The 21,081-nt window shown below is 44.4% G+C and overlaps 1 protein-coding gene across 1 annotated transcript in view; it reads left to right on the top strand.

The window, feature by feature from the left end:
* Positions 1-21,081, top strand: part of COX10 (cytochrome c oxidase assembly factor heme A:farnesyltransferase COX10) — a 108,527-nt gene that overhangs the window by 15,180 nt on the left and 72,266 nt on the right. Inside the window, exon 4 of the mRNA XM_065910183.1 lies at positions 7,912-8,036. Coding sequence (XP_065766255.1) covers positions 7,912-8,036 — 125 coding nt within the window. The remainder of the gene's footprint in view (positions 1-7,911; positions 8,037-21,081) is intronic.

Below are 21,081 nucleotides of genomic sequence, written 5' to 3'. Positions count from 1 at the left end.
AGACTCCTCCTGTGTGCTGGGGAATTGTCCGCACTGGACTGTGCCATGGAGGAAGACCAACTGGCCCAAGACTACACTGAGTAGTTCAGGTTGATGGCGAAACTTCACCAGAACAGAGATGCGAGCCAGGCGGCCCCTCTTTCCCTCCTTTGTTACACTTAGAAGTCACTGAGGGCCTGGCATCCTCTTAAGGCGTCTTCTTTGCCCCAGATTCCATTATCAGCCTGGAGAACTCCACTCCTTTTAGTGGTTCTGAATCGCCATGTGTGATCCGAGCTTCTTGGAGTGCTTGTTAAAATGCAGATTCCTGTGCCTCGTCTCCATAAACTGTTTCACACTAGGTCTGGGACGGGGGCCTAGGAATCTGTATTTTAGCGAAGGGCCCTGGTTGACATGGTCCCCAGAATCTACTCTGAGAAACAGTTATCCAGAGAACTCACTCAACACCCTCTCCACCACCTCGGCTTCATTTTCGGCAAACCACCTTGCTCCCCATTTCAAAGAAAAATAGAGATTTGGTTTTCATCACGTGGGAACTCTTGGTTTATCTGGGTTCTCACAGGTCATGCCTTTTCTCGTCTCTGCCTGTCTCTTCTCCCTGCCCCAGCTCCTGTCAGCGGCCAGCCGCATCACTGTGGACGGGGAGTTCTCTTAGGTTCTGCACGCGTGCAGGCCTCCCCTCTCCCTGGCAGCTGTGTTAGCTGCATCTCTGGAGGGGACCGGACGATGGCTTCCCAGCCCTGCAGGTGCCTGATTATCATTCTGGGGTGTCCTCTAGGGCTTAGTTTCTAGTTCAAAGTGAAATATGGTAGCAGATTCTCACTTATTAAGGTTAAGGAGTAAGAAACTTACAGAAGTGAATTTAAAAGAATGCTGCCAGGTTATCTCTTTAAGTGCTAAGAAGTTTTCGCACAGTAGCATTATTTTTTTTTATATCTTAAGCAGGGGGTGGTAAATTTGGAGGTTAAGAATGAAAAGAGGAGTGCTAACATAGCAGTGTTTTGTTAAAACACAAGGCATGTTTTTTTAATCTGTGTTCACATGGGTGGTGCTCTCTTCAGAGGAGGTGGGCAGGCCATCTGGTGCTCCCTCACCCCGTGGCCCTGTGTCACTGTTTCTTCTGCCTCTAGTACTCACACCTAACCCTCCTCCCCACTCCCAGGCCAGCTCCTCCGCATCCTTCATCTTCACCTTTGACCTCGGTCTGAGCAGGTGTCTATGTCGGGAGCCTTATCTGTCCCAGCGTCTGTGAGTTCACCCTCTGACGTGTTTTTGCACCGTGTTGTTGTGCCTGTTGGCTTGTCTGAATCTCCACCAGCCTGTGGGTACCACGAGGCAGGGACCACGTCCATCTCCTTGGCTTGTTTCATTCCCAGGGCCTCACTCCTGCCCTGCACATAACAGATGCTCAAAAAATAGAAGCTTATGGGGGAAAAAGCTGTAATGAACTCTCTTGCGAAAATTTGTAGAATTTAAAACAACTTAGCTTTTTAAGTACATATAATCATTTTCCTGTGATGTAATAATTGAATACTTTGTTGTTGTTCAGTTGCTAAGTTATATCCAACTCTCTGCAACCCCGTGGACCATGGCATGCCGGGGTCCTCTGTCCTCCACCATCTCCCAGAGTTAGCGCAAATTCATGTCCACTGAGTTGGTGATGCCATCCAACCATCTCATCCTCTTGTCTCCCCCTTCTCCTCCTGCCCTCAATCTTTCCCAGCATCAGGGTCTTTTCCAGTGAGTCAGCTCTTCGCTTCAGGTGGCCAACGTATTGGAGCTTCGGCTTCAGCATCAGTCCTTCCAATGAATATTTAGTGGCAGCTGTAAAGTATTGTACCTGTGACAGGTGACCTTGGGCCACTGTGTTTCATATTTCTGTCTGCTTTTCACGTCACCTTCACCTGTTGTCATTGATATGAAACTGAGAAAAATCTTCATTATTTTAGTAAAAACTGCTCCACTACCTCTTTCTTCTTGCCAAACTGATTTTTCAAAAGGACTGTTTTTACTTTTTAAAAGTTTAATAAGCATCAGTTTTATGGAAACTTTTTTTAGTTAATTACAAAGATCATGAAGTGTTGGTTATTGAATACACTGAGAAGAAATGTTTTTTGTTGAAAAGGGAAACTAAAAATAGGATGACAAAGTAGAAAAGCTTCGATGGTTCAAGGAAAAACTGTGATTGAAAGAACAATCTTAGGTTCTCACTCAGTGTTGCCTAATTAACTTGGATGCAAACAGCTTTTCTGGTTGTGTTTTTTTATATAGACCCGATAGCTATTTCATTTCCTTCTTCTGAATGCCGTGGATGCGAACCAAGTGCTCCCTGGCAAATTTCCTGGGGACTGAACTTAGTGCTTCATTTTGCTAATAGTGATGCTTGGTAAATTTGAAGTTAGGGGTTTCAGTGTGGTCCTGGAGTTTTAAGACCACCTCTGGTCACTGAGTATGAAAAAAATAAAGAGGAAAACTGGAAGGCCCTGCAAGTTCCTAGTTTTGCAGCTGTGTTATTAAAAATCTCCATTAGAAGTCTTTATCTTTTAACCCGACGTGGTCACGGTTTGTAGTCAGTTACTCTCTGATTGATTGTGTTTAATGTAGCTGAGGAAAAAATACCCTGTCTCTCATCAATTGACTTTTCATCTGAACGGAACAATAAGCATAAGAATTACCACCTTCCTCCATACGTCTGTGGGTAACAGAATTGTCAGAAGGTTCACGGAACTCAGCCAAGCCGTGAAGCCTACGAGACTCACTTGAATTAGAAATTGAGTCATTTGAAGCTTATGGTGTTAACAGAAATGAAAAGAGAGGAAGAAGTCATAAGTACAGCTATCAAGTAAAAAATACATGTTCGTTTGAAAATCAGAAAAGACCTAACTCCCGCCTTTTAATTAAGTTGTATAGTTTTGAACTTTGAGATCCGTTAACGAAAACATTCCATTGCTTGGAGCCATCGGTGAACAAAGCCACACACAAATTCATTAACTGTCTGTTCTCTGGCTGCTTTGTACATAAAAGAGATTTGAAGAGAATACACCTCAGGTCTGTAGGATTTGGGTTATAATATTGCATAGTCCCTGCTCTCAAGGATAATGAGATATAATAGATCACAAGGATAATTTGAAATCTATAGAGAATCTCAAGCTCTCATTTAGTCAGCGGTTTCCATCTTTCAAGCAAATCTTTTATCAGAGTTGATAATTATCTGAATTGATTTATTGGAGTTTTGTTTTTCACTCTAATTCTTTTTGGGGCCAGAGCTGAAAAATAGCGAGGCAGTGAAAGAGAGAGATGAAGCAGAATGTAGATGACCAGTTTTTTAATATCATCTTTATAGTTATTTTTAATGGATGATATCAGAAAAGAGATAAAGTTCTTTTTAATGGATGATCTCAGAAGGTGCATGAGCACCTTCATTATGCTTGTGCTCAGAGACCAGCAGTTCTCAAAGTATTGATGAGCCTTTATCAAAAAAAAAAAAAGAAAAATCATTCTTGATTAAGCCACTGCTTCAAGAAACCCTCTTGCGTACTGGAAAAGGGAAAACCTTTCAGCGGTTGCTTGCTGCTCTGGAAGCAGACCGTGAGCTAGGGCTGGGGCGCCAGGACCCGCAGAGCCGCCGGCTGCAGGGACAGAGCCCCCTAGGTGCAGAAGCAGGGCCATGTGCCCAGTGGGTGGGGCGAGGGGAACTTCTCCCCTCAGTGTGGGCTCCCTGCTTGGGGACTTGTGGCCATTCCCCTTAGGATCTCTGCTGCAGGAGCATCATGACTCATGTGCAAGGATGTCCTCAAAGCACAGCTGGCCTGCTGGTGGTGATGTGGTCAGCCGGGTGGTGTGTATGTGTGTTTGCTCAGGTGGCTCGGTGGTAAAGAACCCGCCTGCCAGTGCAGGAGAAGCAGGTTCGATCCCTGGCTCGGGAAGATCTCCTGGAGAAGAGAATAGCAACCCACTCCAGTATTGCCTGGAGAATCCCATGGACAGAGGAGCCTGGCGGGCTACAGTCCATAGGGTCACAAAGTGTTGGACACGACTGACCAGCTGAGCACAGCTGGTCTTCCCTTCCTTCAGTGGAATTTTATTCTGAACATGTCTTTCTTTGCAGGACTTGTTACAGCATAACCAGTATAGCAGAGAGCCATATATCATGTGTAACTCACGTGACCCTTGGTCAAGCCGAGGGTTGAGTTCACCACCCTTGGCTGGCTCCTGGATCTCCACATGTAAAATCGGACATGCTACCCACCAGTGCTTGCCTTGCTGCTTATTTTAGAGCAGGCCTCTCCAAAGTTTGTTAGTCGAGTATTTTATCAGTAAAAAAATTTTAAGTGCATGTGCATAGATTTATAAAGTATTTATGCTATTGTATATAAATGCCATATGTAACAAAAATGTATAGTTACTTGTAAATAAAATTCATGTGCTCTCACCCCAATGTATTATATTCATTTTATGATGTGCAAAATATGTGTTTTAGAAGAAAGAGTTAAAAAGTGAACTATAAATGAAAGTTCTCATGTTTTCTTCCCATAACCCTGAAGTATCCACACCCTGCTTTGAAGTGCAGTGTTTCCGGGGTTTAAATAAATGTAAAAGCACTTTGGCATTGCAGAGTGCTTCCCAAATGTATGTTTTGTTTTTGTCATAGTTAGTCCACAGTTATTAAGGACTGAGCTGTGGTCCCTCCCCTGGATGTTATAAAACTGGGGCACGTGGAGCTTGTGTAAAGTGTTTTATTGCTTGTTGAAGTTCCTTAAGGCACTGCTTTGAAACACTAAGTCTAAGCATGGTGGCTGGAAAAATAGATCATCTCGAACCACATTTTACCAGTTACCAAGAGCACCACTTTTTAGGCCCCGAGGATTTGCCAGGCACTGGCCTGAGTGCTCTTGTTATGGTAGAAACTAGTGCGTCTCTGAAAGGTGTCACTCGGTGTGGACAGGAGCGTGGAGGTCCCATGCGGCTGGTCCCTGTGGATGCTGTGCCTGGAGAGACAGGGGCTGGGGGTGGTGGCCTTTGCATGCCTGAAGGTTGTGCAGTGTTGCTCCAGAGATAGGAGTTACACCCAGAGCTGGGTGTGTCTTGACTTGGTCTGGAACAGAGGGACAGAGAGACTGAGACCCGTCCCACAGGAGGCTTCCCCATCCCTCCATCAGGACAGAGATTAGGCTAGCTGACCCCAAGTTCCCTTTGACCTTTTGCGGTCCTTTTGTTCTCTGAGTTCCTGAATTGTTTGGCCCCTTTTGTCTAGCTATAATCACTTAGGTTTATTCCCTGTTGAAGGCCTGTGCCTCCAGCTGATTTGCTCTACCTCCATCTGCACCATTAGGCCCTTGTCCCTTCCCTGGGGCCCTGCAGGCCTCTCCCTGGTCCCTGAGAGATCGTCTCTCCACTCCAGCCCGTCCTCTGTGTCCTCAAGTCTCGTCTTCCTCAAATGCCACCCTCCTTACAGTATTATTAGTTTTCTCTTACTGCAGAACAGATGAGCCCAAGCTTTGCAGGTTAATACAGCACAAAGCTAGTATTTCATAGTTTCTGAAGGTCAGAAGTCCAGGCACGACCTGGTCGGTTCCTGCTCAGGGCGCCTCCAGGCTGAAGTCACTGTGTGGGTCGGGGCCTTGCTTCTCACGTGGGGCGCAGGGCCACTCTGGGCCCACGGTTGTTGGCAGAGTCCATCTCTGTGCGTCTCTGGGACTGAGGTCCCTGGACTGCTCTGCTTCTGGGGGCCGCCTGGGCTTCTCTACCACATGGCCCCCAGGCTGCCCACTTCACGGAGGTTTGCTTTCTTCTGGGCCAGCCAGGGCGTGTCTGCTTGTGACTGTGTGAAATTAAAAAAATATTTTTTTTAATTATAAAGAACATAAGAGCTTCTCCCAGAGGAGGCAGGCAGAACAGAGACCATATCTGGCGGCTCCTCGTCAGTGATGCTGGCCAGTGGGAGGAGGCGGTGCGGCCAGTCTTAATGTCAGAGCCGGTGTCGGTTCCAAACAGAGTAGAGGGCAGGGCTGCGGCTGTGCTGGGTGTCCGGGCTGCCTTCTTACCCCGCATCTCCCCAGGTGCCTGCGGAGTCTGTGTGGGGTAGACACCCATCCACGAGCGGGGTTGCAGTGGGCGAGTTCATCGGAGTGGGGGTATCCCTCTTCCTTGGGTCTCCGGAGCCGCCCCCCCCCGCCCCGGGACTACAGGACAGCACTCCTGGGCCTCTACTGGACGGGTCAAGCTTCATCGGCCACATTGATTTTCTGTTTATTTGTGAAGGGACAGAATACGAGATTACCAAATAAAATATAATTTCCAGTGTTATTAATGAAAGACTATATTACATTCACTTTTAATGAGATCCTGGTGTTGCAAAATGATTCCATATAATGAATCCCCTGGAAATCAATGAAAAGTTTAATTACCGTCATGGCAGTGCTGTGCGAGAATATTGCTTCGGTCCATTTTACAATTTATCAATTTTCTTTCCCTTTCTCTTTCTTTAATTGCTTTGATGAAGTGAAAATACATTCTTTGTTAGCTTTTGATCTTTTTTTGGAAATGTGTTACAAAATTCAGATTTCTTCCTCTCTAGTGATAATGGCCCCTGTCATTTTTTAATCTATGTTGCTATTTACAATTTGTATATTTTTAAATGAGGCAGTATTTCCATTTTGTAGATTTAATCATTGTTAAGTCTTACTAAAGCATTGTCTTTTTCTCTCTGTCAGTTTTTTTGCAAACTACTTACTATCTCTTCTCAGCTCAAGAGTTGACCCATTAGTCAAAAATTCAATGTTCTGTGTTTATTGCTTATCACCCAGTCAAGCTCTGGGGGCAAATAAAAAGAAAAACCTTTGGTTTTGTGCAACTACATACCCTTTTTGATTTCAAAAAAAGTGAATTTTCTTCTTAAAGTATTTTTAGTTTGACATTTCACTGATTATAGTACTGTCTTTTCCACCATGATGGTAATTGATTTTTTAAACCTATTTACAAAGCAGAATGCAGAATGTCAACCTGGATTTTTGGAAAGATCTAAGGTTATTTTTTATGTTGGTAACTCTAAATTTTGCTGACGGTATACTGAGAAAGTCATCCCTTCTGTGTGTCTGGTTCCCCATGGCGCTGCCCTCGTTCCCCGTGGATTGATAGTCGAGCCTCTCAGATGATCCCTTTGTGTGTTGTAAGTCAGGGTGCCCGCTGCTCCCGGTTAAACAGGCAGTGATAGATGGCTTCTCACCAGATGAGTGCAGGCTCCTCAACTTGCCATTCTGCAGTCTGACAGCCACCACCCTGCCTCCTCGGCCCCCAGTAAATACTCCTCCTTGCCTGGCGCAGTGGGATCCCCGAAAGAGGCAGCAAGCTAGACAGTCAGGGCGCCTGCCTCCATGGAGCTTATATTCCAGGCGGAAGCCAGAGAGTGACAAGCGCCAGAAAGGAAGCGCAAGGGCGCTGTCAGCCTCGAGGGCTTCCTGCTCGTGAGACGATGGGGCAGTTCTCCCTAAGACGTGATCTCTAGGACAGGACCTGGAAGATGAGGAGGATCCGGCCATGGGAAGAGGCAGAGGGAATAAAAAGTACAAGGACCTCGAGGCAGAATAGAGCCTAACCTGCGCAGCACGAGGCCTCACGTCCAGCACGGTACTGATTGTGGACTAGGTCCGCAGTGAGTGAGTGTTGAATGAATAAGTGACTGACTGGATCTGAAACACCCGTCCTAGTTTTTACTCTTGAGTGTAATGGCATTTTTCTGTAATAGAGGTTTTATAATCAGAGCGGTGTTCTGTAGAGCTTAATTTTCTGATGAAAGGCCGGCCTGCAGGCCGTGCTGTTGCCGTGGGGATTGGTCTGCCTGGAGGCGGGCCTGCGAGGCCGGGACCCCCGGCCCTGCCTGGTGACAGCCCCTCCTCTGTTTCTGTCTTGCAGCCCTGGTCGTCAGCACCACCTCGGCCGGCTTCGCCCTGGCTCCAGCGCCTTTCGACTGGTCCTGCTTCCTGCTTACGTTTGTTGGAACAGGCCTGGCTTCCTGCGCTGCCAACTCCATCAATCAGGTCAGTGCAGCACCTTTCAGCCGGCTCAGGCTATTGTCGCTTCTCCTGAGATTGTCATATTGTGGCATTTAAAAAGAAAAAGAACCCTCCCAAATCACACCCTTAGCTGGGAAGGTCCTGTGAGCCTGGAACTCTGTGTATCCTGCAAGGTCTGGGGCCCAGAACCAGTCTGTCTTTTCCTTTTCGGGTGAAAGTTTTTCAGGTATTTTCAGAAGCGAGAGCAATAGAGTATCTTTCTCAAATGACCAGGGTTTGGGGTTGGAACGTGTTTTAGAGGGACTTCCCTGACAGTCCAGGGGTTAGGACTCTTCCAATTCACAGGGTGCAGGTTCGATCCCTGGTTGGGGAACTAAGATCCCGCTTGCCACGTGTCACAGCCAAAAGAATAAACTAATTAATTCAATTCAATTAAAATACTTTATTTTTTAAAAAGCGCTTCAGAGCTGTCAGACTCTCCTCTTTTCCACGTCAGGCACATTCCCCCAAGCTTACATTATGATGTCTTGTTCTTCCTTTGGTTTGACTCGTTTGCATTTTAAAACCTCCACTGTGCAAAACTGTGTATTTTAAACAAGCACATCCACCTTTAAAAAAAAATTCTTTAATTCAGTCCTCCATAAACTTGGCCTGTGGATAGAATATAATATATCAAAAAATTAATTAGCACATTATTTTTAATGCTTCTTCCCCTCCCTATTATTTTAAATGTTAAAATAATTCTCTAAAATGCCTTCCCCCCCCACCCCGCCCCCTCCCCAGCCTGGTCCCTGCAGTGTGTGCCCCAGCCTTGTGGCTTTCTCATAAGATATTGTGGTGGAAAAGTCTTGGCTAAAACGTAAGGAAAGTCATTCTCCTCACCAGAACACCCAAGAGGAATTGGCACGGTTTTAAAACAGGAATTGAAGTTACCAGCAGGAAAACAGCTTGGCCAAGTGGACGCATGCACTGGTAGTCTACAAAGCAGAAGCCTTTTCATTCGGGAATACCTAGAATCAGTGTGCTTTCACCATGTGTTATCAGCTGCTTGGAGAAGGGTCATTCCATTTCAAATAAAGTTAATTTTCTGTTCCGATTTTACCTACAGGAGGTTCAAGCAACCCTACCCCACGCCCCTCCTGTAAACCACAAGCCTTCTCTTCCTGTTGCACCCTCCCATGTTCCCCAGCCAAGAGATTGATGATGGTTTCACAATGAACACGTTTTTAATGACGATTTGAATAAAAAGCAGTATAAGCAAATTGGGTTTATGTGACTATTTGTGGGTCTATTTTTCAAAATATTTTTAAAATTATCACTTGTATGTATTCAGTAGTTATAAATCCGGGTCATAAGATTAAGCCAGGGAAGCATTCTGGTTTTCAGGCTCCTTTTGAAAAATTGAAGAGCTGTGTTTATCCTTGTAATATCAATTGCTGTGTCCTGTTCCACTTATATAGATTTTAAATAGAGGCTTCGGACAAAACTGTGGAGACTCAGAAAATAGCCACACAAGCTCATAAACATCAACTGGTTCCTAGATAGTATAAAAGATGATGCAGTGGGGGACTTCCCTGGCAGTTCAGTGGTTAGGACTTTGCCTTCCAAGACAGGGGGTACGAGTTCAATCCCTGGTCAGGGAGCTAACATCCCACGTGCCTTGGGGCCCAAAAACCAAAACATAAAACAGATGTAATAGAGTCAATAAACACTTTAAAAATGATCTACATCATCCCAAAAAAAAAAAAAATCTACATCAAAAAGTCTTTTAAAAAAAATACAGACTGGCCTTGAGTTGGAGCTGCCTGTCCCCCCTACCCCCCCACCACAAAAAGGAATAAAAAGGTGGTCAAAGATTCATGATGGAGTAAAACCATCCAGTTGTAGCAAAGAAATACCTGGAGGAAATAAAGTAGAATGATTTATATTAGGCAAAAGTTTATTATGGAAGCTGAACATAAACCAAGGTTGTAGAAATGTTTTAAGTTAAAATGCGTTTAGATGGCCATGTTATTTCACAGTTGGTAGGAAGTGTGTTTGCTCCAGGGGCTGAGTTGGGATCTGTAGGTTTTAAACTGCTGGGGAAGCCACAACCTTCATGGGGGGATTCTTTCTGTGATGACAAATGCCAAGAGTCTTGTCCTGCCTCCTCCTCAGGCTAGTGTCCTAGCCCTGCCTGCCTCTCACACATACAACTGTCCCGCTTTTCTTTTAGAACTTTCTCATATCCCCCACAGGCCTCAACAGTGTTGGGCATGGCATCCACCCTCAGTCAGGGCTGTTGGGCCCACAAATACTTTCCTCATCCTCTCGTGTTGATGCTTATTGCTTCCCTCCACTTGCCTTGGGCTCTGATTTCATTCAGAAGCCTTGTAATACTTAAAAAAATCACACTGATTTCCATCGTCAGATTTCATCCTTATTACAGTGTCAGTTAGCTTCTCAGATGACGGTATTTTCTAGATAACGTTGGGAATATTTTAATTCTAGTGTTGTTAAGCAGTCTCATAAAATTAAAATAAAGGAATGCGAAGACATTTTCATCAATGCTTTTCTTTAGCATCAAAAGCATAATGCCACAAGGATTTGCATGAGCTTTTGAAAGCAGACAGAGAAAGAAACAGCTGAAAAGGAAGAACTTCCTGCTTTTTTAAAGGAGCTGGCATCCCACTAAAAAAATGCAGAAGTGTGGTTGGTGTGCAGGACCAGTCTCCAGCTTCTAATAGAGTTCTGTGGGGAGAAAATGTCCCCTGTCACATTTATAGAGGGATTCAAGTAACATTTCATGTTTCTTTAAATACTTCTCATTGCTGTTATTCATTTAGTTCTGAGGGTTTCTTCTTTATACCCTACTTCTGTGATCTCTCTATGTAAAAGTAGGAAACATAAAGCTTTGGAAAGCAGTTCTTAACCTTTCTTTTAAGGAGGGAAAATGAAATTTAGCTTCTGATTTATGAAGTCCTGACTAATGCATAAAGAGATACATGTATATGTAAGAAACCACTAACATGAAAATGTAAAAAGCAATTACACCCATGTTTTGTAAACCATACACATGCTTTATTTAAAGTCATAGGGCAGCTTGAGAGTGGGAGTGCCTTCCAGGGATGAAAACAATCCATAAAATTCAGCGACTGGAAAATAAAATGTTATAGATGGCCTTGACTGATCTAATCTTGAAAAAAGAGAGGCCAAAAGGAAAAAACTGAGTGAGCTCAAGTAGAATGGATTAACAAATTGAAAGATAAAAATTATCAGAAACCATCACAACCATTTTGATTACTTGACATGACAGATACTGTTTTAATAAGCTGTCAGTGGGATTATAATTGCACTCACCTCACACGCTAGTAAAGAAATGCTCAAAATTCTCCAAGCCAGGCTTCAGCAATACGTGAACCGTGAACTTCCAGATGTTCAAGCTGGTTTTAGAAAAGGCAGAGGAACCAGAGATCAAATTGCCAACATCTGCCAGATCGTCGAAAAAGCAAGAGAGTTCCAGAAAAACATCTATTTCTGCTTTATTGACTGTGCCAAAGCCTTTGACTGTGTGGATCACAATAAACTGGAAAATTCTTAAAGAGGTGGGAATATCAGACCACCTGACCTGCCTCTTGAGAAATGTGTATGCAGGTCAGGAAGCAACAGTTACAGCTGGACATGGAACAACAGACTGGTTCCAAATAGGGAAAGGAGTACGTCAAGGCTGTATATTGTCACCCAGCTTATTTAACTTATATGCAGAATACATCATGAGAAACACTGGGCTGGAGGAAGCACAAGCTGGAATCAAGATTGCTGGGAGAAATATCAATAACCTCATATATGCAGATGACACCACCCTTATGGCAGAAAGTGAAGAAGAACTAAAGAGCCTCTTGATGAAAGTGAAAGAGGAGAGTGAAAAAGTTGGCTTAAAGCTCAACATTCAGAAAACTAAGATCATGGCATCTGCTCCCACCACTTCATGGCAAATAGATGGGGAAACAGTGGAAACAGTGGCTGACTTTATTTTTCTGGGCTCCAAAATCACTGCAGATGGTGACTGCAGCCATGAAATTAAAAGACACTTACTTCTCGGAAGGAAAGTTATGACCAACCTAGACAGCATATTAAAAAGCAGAGACATTACTTTGCCAACAAATGTCCATCTAGTCAAGGCTATGGTTTTTCCAGTAATCAGGTGTGGAGGTGAGAGTTGGACTATAAAGAAAGCTGAGCACCAAAGAATTGATGCTTTTGAACTGTGGTGTTGGAGAGACGTTTGAGAGTTCCTTGGACTGCAGGGAGATCCAACCAGTCCATCCTAAAGGAAATCAGTCCTGGGTGTTCATTGGAAGGACTGATGTTGAAGCTGAAACTTCAGTACTTTGGCCACCTGATGCAAAGAGCTGACTCATCTGAAAAGACCCTGATGCTGGGAAAGATTGAAGGCAGGAGGAGAAGGGGACGACAGAGGATGAGACAGCTGGATGGCATCACGGACTCAATGGACATGAGTTTGGGTAAGCTCCGGGTGTTGGTGATAGACAGGGAGGCCTGGCGTGCTGCGGTCCATGGGGTCGCAAAGAGTCAGCCACGACTAAGCGACTGAACTGAACTGAAGTGGGATTATTTTACTTATGTTACACATGCATGAATTTTTTAATAAAGACCAAGAGTGTATGTCAATAAGCCCATATATACAGGTTGAATTTTAATAATGACGTCCTGTTTCATTTCACGGCTCTGCCACAGCCCTCTGAGCCAATTCTCTACCGTTTTAACTTTTGCTCCTACAAGTAATGCCACACACACCTTTGTTGTTAGAGGACAAAATACTGGAAGTAAAATTGCTGGGAGGAAGGCTACCAGCCAAAGCATGTGTGAAAATGGTTTAACTCTGAAATGTATGATTTTAGCAGAATAATTAATTTCTAACATTCATGCAGTGCTTTAGCATTTGCAGAGTGTATTTACACGAATTATTATTTAAACTTTACAACCCTGTGGAATAGGTGGCATTATTTCCATTTCTATTGTTAAACATTTTGTTTTACCATCAAATTAATATTTTTTAAAAGCAACATTGAAAAAATTATTGTGCCATTATATCCCAGTAAAAAAGTTGAATCATTGTAAGTAAAAATGTTAAATAAATACCATTGCTTTATGAATGTGAAAAATAAGTCACAGGAAGGAGGGAGCTGTTATGCAAATTAAGCATTTATTGCAGAATCTGTAAGAAACTATAAGTAAGCAAAAAATGACATTTTAAATTTTGTGTTTCACTTGTGCCTGGCACTGTTCTGTGTTAGAGTCACAGTAGAGAAAAGGCAACAAGCCCTGCCCTCGTGGCCTGTAGCCCAGCACCAAAGAGATCCACTGCTTAACATTTTGATTTATGTTATTGCTGTATAGGCCTTTTTCACACACATACCTCAGACATATATTAGTATCTCACAGAAATGGTTTATGTAATATGCATAGTTTCTATATATTTTTTCCTTTAAGTAGTATGTCACGAACATCTTTCCATGTCAGTATTTGCCTCATAGCATGATTTTATGAGTCTTCTGTAGATGTACCATGATTTGTTTAACCAGTTTCTCCTTGTCTGACATTTTAGGGATTTTCAGTTTTTGCCCAGATAAATAATCCTGAACTGAAATTCTTGTAGCTGAATCTTTGAACCCCGTCCTTCACTATTTCTTTAGATAGATTGCTGAAACTGTGTGATTTAACTAAAAGAAAGTTAAAAATTAAAATGATGTGTGTTTTAAGTGCAGCTAAATTTCTTCCTGAAGGTCTTGTTTTGTTTGCTTTAATCTGCTTATACTTCCATTTGGTGCCATGGGACTGCTCATCACTGACACTAAATCTATGCTGGTTTACAGGTGTCTTTAGATGTTGCCCTGTAAATTCAAGGTGTTCTGATTACTCAGGAGGTAGAGTTGGGTTTTTTTGTCAGGAGACTTTTTAAATGCTTATTTGCTGTTTCTGTTTGTCAGTGTTCGCCCATTTTGCTGTTGGACATGTGCCTTTGTTCAAGAGGTCTTGCTCTCTGTAGAGTGGATTAACTTTTGTCCTGTAGGGTTTGAATATGTTCTGCAGTTTTGGGGGTTTTTTTTGAAGTGCAGATGTTTCATATGTTAACTCAGTCAGATCTTATAATTTTTAATAGAGGAATTAATTCTGAGTCTCGGCACTCCTGACGGTTGAGCTGGAAAACGGTCCTTGGCACCGGGGGGTGTTTCCCAGTTTCCCCATCTTTTTCAACAGGGTGCTGTTGGCACTGACCCCCCCCCCCCCCCCCCCCCGCAGTGTGACAAAGAAAATGTCTTCAGACTTTGCCAAGTGTTTCTTGGGAACCACAGTCCCTCTGATGAGAACCGCCACTTTGATTATTTTTTCCTTCTGATTTTACTTGAGATGCCGGCTATGGTTTCGGCCTCGGGCAGTCTGGCTCACATGTCCTCTGGAGTCACTGCCCGCTGATGGCCAGGTTGACCACACGGCCTGGTTCATGCTGCTGTTCCTCGTGTAGTAACTCTTCATGCCCCTTTTGAGTCTCAAGTGTTCCAATTCAGACAGGAAATCACCAGTCTGTCTATTCATAGCCCACCCACACTTCACCTCTTTCACTAAATAAGTGAAAGTGAAAGTCGCTCAGTCATGTCTGACTCTTTGCGACCCCATGTCCATGGAATTCTCCAGGCCAGAATACTGGAGTGGGTAGCCTTTCCCTTCTTCAGGGAATCTTCCCAACCCAGGGATCGAACCCAGGTCTCCCACATTGCAGGCAGATTCTTTACCAGCTGAGCCACAAGGGAAGCCCATGAATACTGGAGTGGGTAGCCTATCCCTTCTCCAGCGGATCTTCCTGACCCAGGAATCAAACCCGGGTCTCCTGCATTTCAGGCAGATTTTTTACCAGCTGAGCCACAAGGGAAGCCCTTCACTACAAATGAGCTGTGCTAAAAGCATCTTCATCTCAAAAGATCGGGGCTCAGGAGCTGGCTTTTCTCCTCTCAAGTGCACCGACTGGACCCAGACCGCCTGGCTTGCCTCACGTTCACCCTCTCTGTAGGCACCTGTTGGACCTACTGTCATGCCAGTTGTGGTGCTGGGTGTGAGCACCTACAAATCAGACAAAGAGTATTTCCCTCCGTTACTACTCTGCTATCAGTTAACTGTTCAAGAAGTTTGATGAATTCTTTAGTTCTTACAGTATCCCTGGCAGAGATCGATTACTACAGTTGTCACTTGCTTGCGGGGTGCATTAGTTCTCAGTTGTGTCTGACTCTTTGCGACCCCATGGACTGTAGCCCACCCTGCTCTTCTGTCCATGAGATTTCCCAGGCAAGAATACTGGAGTGGGTAGCCATTCCCTTCTCCAGGGGATCTTCCCGACCCAGGGATGGAACCCAGAGTACCTGGCTCTATCAATGGGCAACCTGGTGATTAGAAATGTCTTCCTCCTACTGAGCGGAGGTCGGCCTCCTCCTGCCTTCAACCTGCGGGTCATCTTCTCCTGTCTGTGAAAGCGCAGTGTCCCTTCGTCCACGTGACCGTGCTCCCAGTCACTTTCCAGCTGTGGTTACAGACACTTGTGTTGTTGTGGGGGAACGCTTAACTCCAGTAAGTAGGAGTCCCTGATTTTGAGCAACCATCCCCTCTTCCCACAGCAGAGAGTGGGCCAACGGTGAAATTGCCCAGGAAGTCATATTGGGAAAAAGGAATATTTACGGGGGAAGTGAAGGGAAGTAGCAGGAAGTTTCCATCATAACAATAGTCACAGCTGATACTTATTTCACACTTGTCAGATGCCAAGTCATGTTCTAAGCATTTCACTTGTATTAGCTAGTGTTTGTTTAAATCTAGGTTTATAGGATTTCAGAAACTGACTCTTTTGAAAGATCAAATGGATGACAAATGAATGCATAGCCTAGACTTAGCTCTAAGAAGAACTATTGATGTTCTCTGAGACATTATTTTGGAGAAAATTACAAGAAAGGCCCAAAATGTAAGTCAAGTTTCAGATCTGAGGGGTAGGTTATAATTAGAAAGGTAAAGGCGATAAGGCTTTGTTATCTTTGGGGTCTGGTGTATCTGTGGATGTTGAAGAATTTTTATAAAAGGAAATGAAAGAGATCAAGAGGTGTGAATGAAATGGGGTCAAGAAGAGACGTGTTTTTTGTTTGATACTGACAATACTTGAGAGACTTCTCACGGCTGAAATAAGGTAAAAAGGAAGAGCTTTGGATAAAGAGCTCTGAATTATAGGGTGGGCAGGGCAGAAGAAAATCCACAGGCTTTTAAACTGCAAGAGGGGAGACAGATAAAGATTTTCCTGTTTTCCCAGCGAATACGAGATTAATATCTAAAGCGTCTCTCTCCATTTTCGCTTTCTCTGATGTTTCTTTTGTTTTGACTCTGCAGCCCGCCTTAAGCAATAGGAACTGACTTTCATCTTCCATGGTGGACAGAAGTGGTTAGGGAACCTGGTGTTGTATCCTGGGCGAGTCTGACTCATGTCAGCGAGTGCCGGCGATGTGATTTATAGAACATCATGTGTATAAGAAAAATCAATATACGAGAAATGTATTTTTCTCCCAAATGTTGTGACTCATTGGACTTTGATGTTTTAACTGGTGGGCGACTCGCATTCCCTCCAAGACCTCTGAAATCCACAACTTGGGGCTCATTCAGACAACCTGGATTAGCTACTGCACTAGGTTGGGTCTGCAGGGTCTCTGAGTAGCACATGGGAATCTCCAGCTAAATGTGTTTTTCATAGAAGGCAAATGATGAGCATTACTGAGCAACATCAGAAAGAAAACGCATGTTCAATGCCGAGTCTCTTTTCCTGCATTTATATATATGTAACCCCAAATGGTTCCTAAATTACATTTGATTCTCTGCTCCAGAATGATCCAGCCGAGTTGAGTGAGTTTGGCACTGGAATTCATAACCTAAATACCTCCGGGTGAAGCTCTGCCTGCAGATGTAGAGACGACATTAGTCTGAACACACGTGCATCAGTGGTGTGTGTGATTTACGTGCCGTGTTAACTGGCCGTGCGGTGGCACCATCCCATTGTGTTGTAGAAGAATGAAGTGACGCTTAGCTGTGTCATTGATCGCACACCTGAACCTGGTGGGGTTGAGAGCAGAATTTGTGGATGTGACCCCCAGCTCGCTGCTTCCTCCTCTCACTTGGAATGTTTTAGTCTCAGCACCACTCAGATGGGGGCCATTACCACTGAACAAGTCACCTTTGCTCAGGTGACTGCTGGCGTTCTCACTGTGGAGCCCCGAGGCGAGGGGACCTTCATGGGCTGGTGACATCTCCGCCTCTAGTGGGATGGGAGGATTTGAGGTATTTATCTCTGTGAAAGCCAAGTGCTCCGTTAATGTTAGCTGTTGTGATTGTTGTTAATATAAAAGTTTGGCCTGTTTTGGGCCCACTTTGAGAATCTGGTTACCATCCATTTGTCTCCAGTTAGGGTCGTAATATAGAGAATGGCAAGGAGACGTGTTTGTTTTCCTCAGTGCCCTGAGAGCCCTGGGTTAGCCTTGCAAACTATAATGTGTGTGTGTGTGTGTGTGTGTGTATGTGTGAATATGTGTATTTATTTATTCCTAGTGTGTAATACCTGTCCACAGTGTTTGAACATGTGGTGACTTAGGTTCAGCAGGTGTCATCCGTGCTCTGCCGTTTCAGAGGCCTGTGGAGTTGTGTCAATAGTTCCAGTAAATCTAAAAAATATTGGTGAAAAATATTGGGTTTCCCTGGTGGCTCAGATGGTGAAGAATCTGCCTGCAATTCAGGAGACCCGCCTTCCATCCCTGGGTCAGGAAGATCCCCTGGAGAATGGAATGGCAACCCATTCCAGTATTCTTACCTGGAAAATTCCATGGACAGAACAATCTGGCAGGCTACAGTCCATAAGGTTACAAAGAGCCAGACATGACTGAGTGACTAACACTTGTACTATTGGTGAAAAAAGGTTGATAAATCAAAAAAGCAGATATTTAAGACTGTCATGGAGATTGCAGAAGTGAGGCTAATCTGGGTTTCTGGAGCTGGGCTTCGTGGCTGCATCTCTGAGTAGTGGGTCGTGCTTGACTGTGATTTGGGAGATAGAAACCTGCTTCCTCCCTGGCTGGCTCCATCTCACCAGCCGGCAGGGGTCAAGTTGAGTTCCTTCCCAAATTATCTTTCTTTCTCCCAAATCTTCAGTTATGTTTTGCCTTTCCTAGTAGCTTGTTCTGAACCCCGTCACCTTTTCTGTTCTCTGCTCTGAACCACAGACGCCCCTCCCCCTGACCCTGCTGTTTTCTAGGTTAGATGGACTCTTTATTGATGACACTGATGTCGAACCTGACCATGTAGACTGACCCTGGGAGACCATCTCATACTCTTTGCCTTAGTCACTGCTTTTAAAGTTTAACACATGAAAAAAAGTGAATGTTTTAGTATTTATACTTTAGAATTGGAGTCTTTTGCTGGTTCTGAACTCTATACCAAACTCCCAGACTCTTGAAGAGGAATCAGGGTGTTGGCAGTGGACAGTGGAACAGGTCTGTGAGACTGGTGCTCTTGAAAACAGACCGACTTCTGATAATCCTTTGTCTCCTGGTATTTCTAACCAGTAAAGGAGCTCCATACTGCTTTAGGCAAGCTATCAGACCTTTTAAATGTGTGTGTAAGTGATTAAAGTAAATCCTAAAATTCACATTGCCACGACCACCCAGCCCTGTCTTATCGATTTTCTAAGAAGTTTTAGAAAATACTGTTTGGCAAGAAGGGGAAATTGCTTACCTGTGTGATTAATCTTAAGGAAAACCTCGCGCTGGCGTTTCCTTTAGATGCTATGCCAGATTTCTCCCGGAAGCAGCAATCACAAGGGGGAACAAAGACATTTTGAAGGATCTGAGTGATGGAACGTAAAGATAGGATGAAACAAAAGAGAAAATTTAGTAGTTAATAAGATTTATGTATACTTGTAACACAGAGTATCTTTGTACCTTAAAATATACTGTGTAACCTTACAGTGCTAAGGTAATATGCTTTTATTCCAATGAGATTCCTTTAATCCTGGAGGATGTTTACACATTAGCTCATAAAAAAGGAAATTAATGCTGAAATGAAAGTCTAGTGTAACATCCTAATATCTTCATTAATGTATCTGAGTAAAATTTATGTTAGTCTGGTGTTACTTTTAGCAAAACTATGGCTGATGATCTAGAAAATTGCAGTTGTTCATATTACTGTTATTAGGTGAACTAATAAGAAGGATTAAACAGTGCTGTGTATAATTGCCTTAAACAGCTTTCTGAAGATGTGTGAATAAAGATTTCTCTTCCAAAGTTAATGCTGTCAACTCCTAATTTAAAATAATGGGGATTAACCAAAACATCGGGTGTTAAGAATATAAAACTATCTTAAATCCAGATTATCAATTCTTATAAAAAATATTCAGGGGTTTGGTAAATTAGGGTATTAGTAAGGGACACTTGTGTTAGTAAGGCACTGAGCATGGGTTCTACCCCTACCCCCTTGCTTTTCACTTACTCTTGAATAAATGACTGAATGGCAAAATAGCTTATTTAAATAAGCATGTGGTTAACCTGGAACAATTAGACAGGCCTTCAATTCAAAGTCTGACATGTTTTCACAGAAGAAGAAAAACAGTTCCTAAGTTTTTTAGCAGAGAGATGTTTAGCCATCCTGGCTTAAGTACAGTCAGCTTGTATTAAAAAATGACCCTTTCCCTAAGTGCTCGGTGAACATTTAGGCTTCAAGACTTTGCTTTAATGCCTTTGAAAGTCAGGAATATGCGACTGAACTAGTTTTCACTTGCACAGAATTTTGTTTATTCTGCTTAGTTCAAGTCAGAATTATCAAGGGGGGGGGGGGAGGGTAGGCTGTTGAAATCCCCTTGATGTTCCCCTGCCTGGTGGAAAGAAGTTCTTTAGGTAGTAGGAAACGCTCATTCAGTGTGGCCATCTCTTCTTAAAAGTTATTTTCAGGAAGGATCCTCACGTGTGTATCGACTCCCTTCACGAGTGATCAAAAAGAGCAGCCCCCAGTGTGGCAGAGGAAGGCAGTTGTATAAATAAGTGCAGTGAAACAATACAGCACACTAGCTCTACACAGGGCTAGAATTCGGGCCGTGCTGTAGGTGTTCAAGGGAGGGGTCGAGAACGGTCATTTCAGCCTCTGGAGGGCAAGAGAGCCTCCTGGAGAAGGGGCGAGAGCCTCCTGGAGAAGGGGCCAGAGCCTCTGAAGGTCAGGTGGGCACTTACTCGGTAGATGCTATGAGGGGAGACCTTTCTAGGCAGCGAGAAGGTCACGAGTCAAGACCCAGAGACGTGAAGTGTCAGCCAGAGGATGTGTGTCCATCACAGCACAGCAGAAGCCTGAGACGTGGGGTGGGGAGGATGCTGTGAGGTTTCACTGCAGGTCTTTGGAGGGGGGTCGTCAAGCACCCAGACTCCCCTGTAGGTGCTGGGCAACCACTGGTGGGTGGTCATAAAGCCATCACACCCGTGCTGGCTCTCAAGCTCTTGAGAGAGTAGAGAAGAAAGTACTAGCTTTGACCCCCGGACACTGTGTGGTCCGGTCGCTCTCCAGCCCCCACCTCCTTCCACTGCAGGGATCGCAGCTCAAGTGCCAGCCACACAGCAGACGCCTGTGTCCTGTGCTGGGCTGACAGGAAGGCCAACTCTCTCTCGGAGTCTACGTGGAAAAGCAAAAGATGGCAATAGATATTTTAACAAGGAAACACCACCAGGCAGCGGGGAGGACCGCGGTGAACAGAGGGCCAGGCGGTGCAGTGGCAGGGGGCCCCACCCGTTCCCTGACCCCTGACCTGCCTCACGCCCGCAGCGCCCCTTCATGGTGCTCTTCACGGTTTGTAAGGATGCGTCTGACTGATTGATTGTAAGCTCAGTGAGGGCAGGGCCCTTGTCTGTTTATCTGGCGCAAGAGAGGTGCTCAGAGAGGCCAGTAGGCTGAGGGCAGAGCCCAGGCTCGCTGCCCAGGCTGGTGTGCCAGCTCTGTGTGCCTGTGACTTGTGCAC

The sequence above is a fragment of the Muntiacus reevesi genome, chromosome 18 (assembly GCF_963930625.1).
Source record: "Muntiacus reevesi chromosome 18, mMunRee1.1, whole genome shotgun sequence".
Lineage (NCBI taxonomy): Eukaryota > Metazoa > Chordata > Mammalia > Artiodactyla > Cervidae > Muntiacus > Muntiacus reevesi.
Note: the sequence above shows the minus strand (reverse complement) of the source record. Positions and strands in the feature narration are given on the sequence as shown.